At 34.6% G+C, this 11464-nt stretch overlaps 1 protein-coding gene across 1 annotated transcript; it reads right to left on the bottom strand.

Moving 5' to 3' along the window:
• Positions 1 to 2242: 2242 nt before the first annotated feature.
• LOC107768624 (putative protein phosphatase 2C 75) lies at positions 2243 to 7522 on the bottom strand. Its single transcript, XM_016587745.2, has 4 exons — positions 6933 to 7522; positions 6165 to 6539; positions 5374 to 5479; positions 2243 to 2860 (listed from the first exon to the last, which is right to left on the bottom strand). Exons 1-4 carry the CDS (start codon positions 7383 to 7385, stop codon positions 2520 to 2522), a joined length of 1275 nt encoding a protein of 424 aa, XP_016443231.1. The 5' UTR covers positions 7386 to 7522; the 3' UTR covers positions 2243 to 2519.
• Positions 7523 to 11464: the final 3942 nt, after the last annotated feature.

The raw sequence follows: 11464 nt of genomic DNA, 5'->3' as shown, positions 1-11464 counted from the left end.
ATTGAAGGAAGGTTATGTAAATTATGTCATTTGTCCATGTATTTTTATAAAGAAAACAACATCAGAATTCATTGTACTTGCCATATATGTCGATGACATAAACCTTATTGGAACTCTTACAGAACTCCAAAAAATAATTGATTATTTAAAGAAGGAAATTGAGATAAAAGATCTCGGAAAGACAAAATTATATCTCGATTTGCAAATTGAACATTTGGCAAACGGGATTTTTGTTCATCAATCTGACTATACAGAAAAGACAATTTTTTCCTATAAATAGAGGGGTTCTATTCCATTGTAAATCATCCCAAATCAATAAGAATTCTCTCCTTCTACTTTTCTCTGCAATACTCTTCTTCTTCTTCTTCTTCTCTTATTGTTTTACATTACCAATTATTTTGTAAGATCATGAGCCATCTCAAGAAATCTCTATTTACTGGGCATGTTGTTGTTGTTGTTGTTGTTGTTGTTGTTGTTGTTATTGTAATAGTAAATGAAATCTCTATTTGTAAGTTACAAAAAGTTCAAGCAAGTAAAGTCCTGCTAGAAGATGTTAAATTATTGCGTTGAGGTGCCACCAATATTCTTAGGTTTATCTTATTTATAGCATTTGAAATAATATTTATTTACAAATTTAAATAATGAATCAATTTTGACTAATAAATTAAGAGTATTAAGAAAATCTAAATTTAAGGATACAAAATATTTATTTATATTATATTAAAATAGGAGTGATAGGCAAGGACATAAGTGAAAAACTAATAAACAATAGCACGATAAAGTATTTAAAAATGCAAACACAAAATATATGGAACAAGAAAAAGAAAAAGTATAGAAATAAAAATTTGTAGTGCAGAAATATATTTTGCAAATAAGGTCATCTAACTGAAATTTTAGTAGATATTGAATAATAAACAAATATAATTTAAATTTATATGTAGATAAATAACAACAATAATTGAAACTAAATTTCAATATCTCACATTGAAAGCAAAATATAAGTAGTTCAAAGTCATTATTTTAATAAAAGGTAAAACACTAAAAAATTAACTAAAAATATTATATAGTAAACAAATGCATACAAAAGGATGATAGGGATTGTGTGAAGATATTTATGATCTTGATTAATTTATAAAATAAATAAAGTAAATATTGAAATAATGCTAAAGTTATGATTAACGAAATTAGGTAATGAACTAAGCTTATATATTGGTTTGTTTTTCAAAATTATTAACTTTTATAATATGTAGAGGTGCCAAATATCCTAGCACTCTCTCATATACGCTTTACAATGTCATTTTAAAACAAGCTGAATTTTGAAATGGTTCAATAAACTTGTATATTCATGATTACGTTTATCAACCGATCGTGCATCGTGTAGGTACGTATACTAGTAAACACTTTAAAGAAAACAAGGGGTCGATTCGGAAGATGACATTTTCTTTTTTGGATAACAAAGTGGATAAAACAACTCTACACTTATATATTTACTTATTATTATTATTATTATTATTATTATTATTATTATTATTATTATTATTATTATTATTATTATTATTATTATATTAATTATATGTGACAGTAAACTAATGTATAATCACTATACTAGGCATACCTAGATTGTCTTTGTGGGTGATAGACCATTTTGGGGCGATTTCGAGCCACCATCTCTTCTTATTAGCCTGAATATCATAAAAATGTCTCAAAGTTGTAGCCAGGGTGAAAATTCTGTTCTAACTCAAGTTAATGCAAATGATTTGCTTTTTCAAAGTCTTATGAGATTGGGTTATAAATATAAACAGTAAAATATTCAAACGTTTTGATGATTTAAGAATTCGAATTTGTCAGTCTTAAAGCAGTTGTACAATTTGATGTTTTTGCCAAACAAAAAGTATTCTACATGACAAGTCCCTTAATTTAAACAACTATTTCTTCCACCAACTGAACAAAATATGTTACTGGAATTAATTAATGGGTAAAGAAACTTTGAGACATAAAAGAGAAGAAAAAAAACTAAAACTTAGTTACCTTCATATATACAGTAGTAAAACAATGAATGGGAGAATTTCACTTGTAGTAAAATTAATAAGATTTAAAAACTGAAGCACACTGAAGTACTGTATCATTCTCCTGTAGAAGGTATACTGAAATGAAGTGAACGACCATGTTATAGGCACTTAGGATTGATTGGTTTCTTGGATTAAGCAAAAAACATATGTTTGTTAAGCTAATAACAGTTCCATTTGCTTGAATACCTCCCAAATTTATTTTTGAATAATTCCTCCCGGTAAATTGACTACAACTAAGCAACCACAGTCAAGGGAAGAGATAAACCTAGAAGATCACTTGAAGTGAAAAACTAAATTAAAATAAATTCAAGTACTGATCACTGTCTTTAAGTATACGGATTAATTAAAAACCTTGGGCTATGGTTAATAAAACCATCTCTAAACTTCTCTTTGGTATTGTATACAAGCTATCCAATATGGTTCACTTCAATAAGTTACCTTTTCCTGAAACTATCCTCCAGTATGACTTCTCTTCAGATCAACCACAATCACACTAATGTTATCACAGCTATTCCGTCCCATAGCAAGTCGAGTAAGCAGCGCTGCTGCTGATGCACTTCGGGAAGAATATACACTTCCTCCGCTATCACCTTCTACCAAAGGACTGAAGCTATGGTCCGCAGCTGGATCTTCCTCTCGAAGACACTCACTAGCCACCTCACACGCCATGTCGTTTGATATAACATCCCACAAACCATCACTGGCAAGAATCAAGCACTCATCCTCTGCTTCCCTTTTTGTGAAGGTAATCTCAGGCTCGGATATTACATATGGCGATAGATACTTGTCTCCTGTGTGTAATAAGAAAAAATAATAGAAATATTTACTGGTATTTGAATCTCTGTGCTAGGATCAGTTTAAGAAAAGCAAATTTCCCCTACAAAAATGGTGGATAAAGTACCGTCTTCTTCATAATCAACAGTAGCAAAAACCACCAAGTACAGTTCTTAATGATCAGCAACAGCAAAATCACCTAGCTTAATCCAATTACCTTTTGGCAAAGAAAAAACCACCTAGTTGAATGCCAGGTCTAAGGTAACCACCTACTAGACAAGTAATATATTTCGAAACCTCTTACACATATTTATAGTGCAGTGCAATCTGCAACAATTTTAAGAACTCTTGAGACTAAAAGGAAACTCAATTAGAGAGAGAGACCAATTGTGATTGCACAAGTAACACATTTAGAAACATCTGCTTGTAGTGTGATAATACTAAATTACATAGGGGGAAAACATGAAGGCATAACAACCCATCTTAAGTAAAGGCTTGACCTACTGTACTACATAGTACACATTACTAACGGCAGAGATCTTTCACAAATGCAAGAATGGTTAATTCATGTAGTAGTTTAACACGTTAAACTTGACAACCAATCTAGACATCTGGACAAGCTTCCAAATCCTACATACCTCTAGAAATATCGTAATGCAGCTTCTTATGTAAATCAGGTTAATGTGCATTCACTAACTTGTGATTTAAGAAATTAAGCTAAAAAATTTATATCAACAGGGAAGTGCATTATGAAATGTCAACCATGCCTTTTCATTTAGAAGTAAACTATTCGAATATTAGTATCCCCAAACAAATACAATTTCGTCGAATATAATAGTTCCTTTTACACTATTACATAACAAAAAACAATACTTGTAAAACAGGCTTTATGCAAATATTGTCATAAACAATTGAACAATAAAATATTTTATAAAAAAAGCTGAAGACCGCAATATATTTGTGCTCCATCATCACACTATGGGATACAAAAGCCTTAGGTATTTAAAAGTCTGTGAGCAATATCTTATGTCACCGGATCATCCAGCAAAATTAAATGGTTTCCAAAAATAAAGAAACCACCATTTTCTAAATCATGACTACTAGTATGAGAATACTTCTTCTGAAATAGACAATGAACGTAGTAAAATAACTAACCTTGAAATGAGCATAGGTGGAAAGGATAACTCGTCTAATTAGCAAAAGGGAAAATCAATACGATAGGATTTGCACCAGAGTCGGTTGTTTCGATTTTGAAAACGACTTTTGTTCATCACAAGTTTCCCCGGTATGGTTGTTGCAGTTTTACATATTACAACTATCCTAACTAGGATGCTCATGCGTTGGAGAGTAGACTAAAAAATAATGTTTGACATCAATAGTAGTCCCTCTAGTAAAACAGTTCTGTCAATGATTCAGCATTAACAAGTACTAAATAATGTGTTGTATCAATCCATTTCCAGCAACATAAATTGCTTTCCTTGAACTATCATTAACCACACCCAGTTTAACCTTCTCTAACCCTAATGGGAAGACGGCCATCTACTTTGACGCGCAAACGACAACTTCTATGACGCGCAAACGACAACTTCTATGACGTACAACCAATTTGCTCAATTTTATTTCTAGTTTGTCGTCTTATGCATGGCATTAAATATACGGACAAACAGCACTTTCACATTTTCTAACCCTAATGAGAAGCCGCCCATTTACTTTGATGCGCAAACGACAACTTCTATGATGTACCACCAATTTGCTCAATTTTATTTCTAATTTGTCGTCTTATGTGTGGCATTAATTATACGGACAAACAACACTTTGAGAATATGCACATCATCCACAACTACTCAATTTTGTTTCCACTTTGTCGTCTTATCCGTGGCATTAAATTAACTGACAAACAGTTTTTCTTCATGCACGTCATGCAGAATTCTGTAGTAAGACCTTAAATGTTAACCCTAATTGGTCTCATTTCTATACCTTAATAAACAGATACAAGCCCTCAATGGATGATAGTTACATTGCCTCAAATTCATTTGTTCTCTCTATATTCTTTGTTCTCTAGAACTATTCTATTTCTTCCACAAGAAGCTACGGCGATAGTGGTATTTCCAGCTGCCATAGTTGTGCTTTAATATGCTATATGCTATTACCTTGACAACATTCTTTGTGTCTCGCCAATCAGTTACTCATGCATGATACATGATATGTGCCTTTAAGTTTTTGTTTGGAAACTAGTTAAGGCTTAGACGTATGGAGAAGCAAATATTGTTGCCTGAAAAAGGAAGAATTTACCAATCCTAGAAATTAATGTGATGCTGTTAATAAAGTGATAATGCATGTAAGGTGAAAAACAAATGAAGCAGCAGTTACGATGGCAATTTTGTTAAGTAGGAGTCCACCAAGGCGGGAGTAAGCTTTCGTCATGTGGATATAAGTAATATTTCACATGAGCATTGTAATGATTTATTTGCATAGGAAAAACAGGATCTTTCATTATCAGAAAAAGGATTTTCTAAACGAGAAATATTACCTATTGCCCTAGACATGGCAAGAATTCCTTGAACCCGTGGCCCATTTGCAAAAACAACTCGGCCCCCAGACGCTTCTATTCTGGCTAGTTCATCGCGTCTATCCGGCTGCATTCAAATAAGTTTAACTTTTCATGAGGACAAATTAAATCATTTTCTTCAGGTAGCTCAATAAATTACTCTGCTTAGTTTACACAGACCATTGTGGCATGATTTATGAGTAAAAGACCAAAAAAGAAAAAATAATACAGATCTATTAGCAGTTAAGGAAAGCGTGGAATGTTACTTCAATAATTAATTAAACATAGAAGGGAATATGTAGTGCAAATGCGTGTCTTAGTTATATGATAATTGGCCTTTTAGCTTGACATATGAGTACTTAAATGTCCCAAAATGAGTTGCCGCATCTTTGAACACATACAGACATATCCAATGTATTTGAATTCACATATATGAATGTGTACTTGGAGGAGGAAATTATGAAACAGACATTTTGAGCAGGATTTATAATGTTCAATAAGAATCTTCACACTCAAAAATACAACTGTTGACGTGAAATCTAGCCCTATTAGACGGTGAAATCTTTGCTCTTTAAATATAGATCATTAGAATAAGTTATCGGAAATAAATAAATTCTTAGAAGCTTCGCTGAAGTAGTCTGTTCCAAGAAAACAAAAATTATCTATTTTGAATGTTTGCTTTCAAATAAGATTTGGGAAAAACGAAACATGTTTATTTTTAATATTTTGACTTGAGTCAAAACATGGTCCCAACCCTATAGGGTGACGTGTACCTTATGATCAGAGGAAAGGGGGATGGGCTTTCCGTCCCGGCTAAGGACGGCGCGTGAGTCACCACAGTTGGCTACAATTATTGTTTCTTCCGTCAAAACTGCAACCACGGCGGTGGAGCCCGTCAGACCCAAGGTGTCGCGTGCGCAGTCGCATTGGTGGCCAACACTTCCACACTCGCCGCATGTGGTTGAAGCTATCTCGTCAATTCTCAGGAAACAACTCCTCAGCACTCTTTTCCAGGCTTCCTCTGTCCTCTGTTGTTGTGTTCCACTTCCATGAGAACTGCTGCTACCGCTCATGTCTGTACTTTCCCCCACGCGCGTCAGCTCTTCTTGTAGTAGCACGTGCATCCTTTCGCTACACAGTGCAGCTACCTGCATCACCAATTATTGTAAGCTGTATACGCTACTCTAATACTGAAAAAATAATCTTTAATTTTATATCCGCTTCACTTCTTTAGAGGTATATATTGTATATAGATTGAGAACTTTTTGTAGAGCCCTAACTAAATCCCAACAATTATAATTAAGTAGAGTATGTCACTCTGATTTTAGTTTTATCAAGAATCAACTTTAACATTTCTGAATTTGTTTTTCAAAAAGTAAGTTACAGAATTTTTCAAATGCTATTATATAGGAGTACTGGAATATTACAAATACAATTAATTTAGTTTAGTGCTGAAATTGGTCAATTTGACTTTATAGATTATCAAACGGTTAGAAAAGAAATGAGTGAATAACAAGAAATGGGCGGAGAAAACAGTTTACATGACGTCCACCATGTCCGTCGTAAATAGCAAAGAAATCAACGGGTCGGCCGCGATTGATCTCCGGCGAGCAAAGATTAGGTCGAATTGAAAATTTATCTTCCATTGCACGCCGTCTTCCTATTATAGAAATTACTCCAACGACCGGCCCGCTGGCTGGTGTCTGACTAGCCGCGATAGAAGGCTCCGTCGATGCAGACGAAGGATCAGCCATATCTACTAAACTGACTCCCACACCCCTATTTTGGCCCAAAGCTTCTGAGCTGTTGTACAATAAGGTCCTACGCGAAAATGACGAGGAAGCATTAGCAGTAGCAGAGGATAAAACCTTGGCCTGCAGCCTTCTCATTCGAATTCTGCGGCGGCGTCGCCTCCTGCATTTCTCGGTAGAATTGCCATTCACTTTGCTGAGCATCCCAGTTGTGTAACCGCTACTGCCGTTACAGAGTGGCATTTATAGGAGGGGTGTGGAGAATAGGCAAACACTCTTTAGCTAGCTATCTGTCATCAGTAGGAGAACTCGTTAAGTACAAGGAATGACGAAAACGTATGATATATGTGTGAATACGTGTACGTATATATGTCTGCATGCTGTACTTGTTTGGTTGCATCTCTCTCTACTTTCAATTTCCGGTTGATGTAGAAAAAGACGATGAAAGGAAGAGGCGTTTGAGGAACTTGACTACTACAGTAACCGAAAGGTTTTCTTCTCTAACGTGGAAACAAGCCGAGGCTACCACTTTGAACCACGGCAGTGACACGTCTCTCTAAACTGACGTTTGCTTTTCAACTAGTATTCTAAACGTTTGTCAAATTTCTCATTATCGCGAGATGAATGATTTTATCGCATGCATTCAAGCTTAAAACGTGAAGGGGAGTTTAGCTTGAATGGACAGTACAAAATTACGGTGGAATTAATTATAACTTCGAGTTGACGTAAATCTATTTTTTTGTGGTCCGTTCCAAAAAGAATGAATTTTTTTAAATTTAAAAATAATTTAGTATAAACTTACAACTCTATCCTTAATGAGAAGCTTTTATAACCATACAAATACTCTGTGCCCATTTTTAACTTATTTAAGACCATAAATTTCAAAAAAAATTATTTTGTCTTAAACTCAATACCAATCAAATAGGTTCGCATAAATTGGAACGGAGGGAGTAATACACTCGTCGGAAGTACTATCTTTCCGAAATCCTGCATATTTTAAGCTTAAAACGTGTCAAAAGTCTCGTGACAAGTGGGCCAGATCAGACGAACTCAACATCGGAAGCCTTGTCACTACAAAAACTTTCACCGAACTGAGAAATCGGCCCCGGGTAATACTTTGCTGAGATTCTGGAAATGAGAGAGAGATGACATAAACAATTCTCCACGTAGTAAGGGATGACGGGAACCAGCGCCGCTTTGAAGAAAGCCCTGAGACATAAAGATCCGCTGACAGATTTTCCGCATAGTATAGATTTTGGAGATCCGCTTCCTCATTAAACTATTCTCTCTGCTATTTTACTATATATACCGCATAATTTGATTATTTCATTTCTTATAGTACTAAGTAGTATGCTAAATGAATGTATACGAAAATATTAAAATAATTCAGACCACATATTAGATGAATTGCCTTTCGTACTTGGAGTGCTACTGCTAGTATTACTTATTATAATTAAATTAAAAGATAGAAATTTATATATCATGCATTCTATTGATTTCATAATGGGCGAAAGCTTTGTCTAAAACTCTAAATGGAACAAACAAACAAACAAACACAACTAGGCATTTACTCGAACTAAACTATCACCTAATAAATAATGGTGAAAAAGGAAAACGGTTGCTAGTTGAGAAAATTGAATGCTTTAGGTTAGTTACTCTATCATTTTAAAGGCCTCGTAAGTCCAGTTTTCACTTGTTATTTAATTGCAAGCACAGTTCGATGCACAAAATATTTTGTATTCATGTAGAATTTAGAAAGGACCATATTCTAAATAGGATGATATGGATAGTCTACCTTAATACAAGTATTAGTAGATGATTTTAATTGTTCAAATTACATTAAATGTCTGTGTCTTTTTGTTATAAATTTCTTTTGTTGTTTGATTTATCGTCATTGAATGTTTGTTTTACTAACTTTCGCATGATACCTAATTATTTCGATCTTAACAACTGATATCAGAGCCAATAATTTGGCGAGAATATGGAGATGGCGGAGTGTGCGTGAGGGCCTGGCTTAGTATGCACCTTTGCCCATATGCGGGATTTATGGCATTTAAGCCGCATACACACCCTTTAGGCTTCGGTGACCGCAAATACTCAAGATCATGTGGGAGCACATAATTAATCTCCAAATTAACCTATAAATGGTGATGGGTTATGTGGAACTTAGCTCAAAGAGAAGATTGTTGGGTGTGTATGAATAAAGTCCCACATGAAAAGTAGAAAAAAAAAGCTATTTTTTAGGAGTTGGATACTCTTAATGGTGTGAGGCCTTTTGGTAAAAATTGTGCAGGCTTGGCCCAAAGTGAACAATATCACATCATGTTAAGAGTATCTTTGGGTCATTTTAGCTCAACAACCTATAGGTTGCACATAAATAACTTTATTGTTGTTTCAAAAATCTCCTTCAAATTAACTAAAGGGCCAAATTTTATATGATTAATCTTTGAGATAATTACTTTCTCCTCAAATCTTCAACAAAATATTATTCCCTCCGTGTCACGACCCAAACCGATGGCCGCGACGGGCACCCGGTACCTTACTCAATCGAGTACCAACATAACGTATCTTTTCATGCCATACTCTCACAGATAACTGAGCCGGAAGGCTGCCGTGAGATAAGTAGAATTATACATAAGACATATGGGCCTGTAAGACCAAAATAACCACGTGTACACTGAATATAGGCCGACAAGCCTATACAATCTCTTATGTACATGACATTTGTCTACAAGCCTCTAAGAATACGTAATTTTCATAAAGGTCGGGACAGGGTTCTGTCATACCAAACAATACACGTCTAAATCATACTAATCAAACAAGCAACTCCGAAACAAATGGAGTGCACCAACATCTTCCGCTGAGCTGATAACCTACTTGGAGGGCTCTCGACCTGTCTATTGGGACCTGCGGGCATGAAACGCAGCGTCCCCAGGAGAAAGAGACGTCAGTACGAATAATGTACCGAGTATGCAAGGCACATAAATAAGTAAATAACAGACATGGAAGAAATATAGAGTAAATGGCTCAACCTGTAAGTCTGAAAAACTTTGTAAATCATGAAATACTTATAGTGTCATGCATATGCATATAAATGTCATGCCGTGCATAGGTACATATTTTATAACATCATCAGCCTCTGAGGGCATCCCATTATATCATCTCGGTCACTATGGGAAAATCATAAACGTATATCAGGTGATCAGGTGGCGGTGCGTATATAATGCCATAACCTTTTTCCATATATATGCATATATATATATATACATAACGCCATCTTGTCATGAGTCAACGTGTATATGTAAATGTGTGAAATGCATGTAAAAATATGTTAATAAAATCTCTCGGTACGTCATAAGACCATTATGCCTCTGATTAATATCATGAAATAAACTTTACCAACTTACGTATTTTTGAGACCCAAGAACAGATGATAGAGTAATATGACACATGGAGAATGAAGAATGTAAGTATTTCTATGAATACAGTCAGTTATGGAAGTTGTGCATTTTCTCATTTCGTTTGTATCGTATGTATCATGCCAAAAGGAAAGAAGGGATAACCTTACATATCTGAGCCGATTCTCTTGACAATTTCTCAAACACACATTAATTACAACAACACGTAACAGTGGATCGAAGTAGGAAAAATCCGTATGATATTCTTGAAAAAGATTGTCTGTGCTCTCTTCAAATCGCATCTTACGTTGCTGTAGCGTTATACGGCTTATTTACGATTGAGATTGATTTGAAAGTTAGAGTTGCATTTACACGTTTCCAGACTAGCTATTTCAATGGGAAATATGGAAATCTTGATGCAAGGGTTATCTCATTGGCTCTCTCGCCACCTTTTTCCTATTGTTTGCCTATCACATTGTACCTTTATTCTTTTCACTGAACTTTTCATGTATGATTTAGAAAAATTGCTTAGCATAATCATATTAGCTTATTTAGAATCCATCTGTTGCCTAGAAAATATGTGTATCTCACTTAATAATATAGGAAAGACTTTTTAACATTATGACTTGTGGACCCCACTTTGTATGGTGACTAAGCCAACTAAACATACTAATTTTAACACCTTGAATTGCGACTTAAGAGTCACTTATTACTTAGTCCCTTGGCAGCCACGTTGAGGCACCTTAAACTTATCCACAATTATAATTAATTATCCAATAATATCTTGATTAACTTATTAATCTCCCACTAATCAATAATTATCCAATTATCTACATAATCAAGAATTATCTCAAGTTACTCAAAATACTACTCACTTTTAACATACATTATACACCTTACTATCATGGCCATGGGGTACCTTGT

Source organism: Nicotiana tabacum, chromosome 6 (assembly GCF_000715075.1).
Source record: "Nicotiana tabacum cultivar K326 chromosome 6, ASM71507v2, whole genome shotgun sequence".
Classification (NCBI taxonomy): Eukaryota; Viridiplantae; Streptophyta; class Magnoliopsida; order Solanales; family Solanaceae; genus Nicotiana; species Nicotiana tabacum.
Note: the sequence above shows the minus strand (reverse complement) of the source record. Positions and strands in the feature narration are given on the sequence as shown.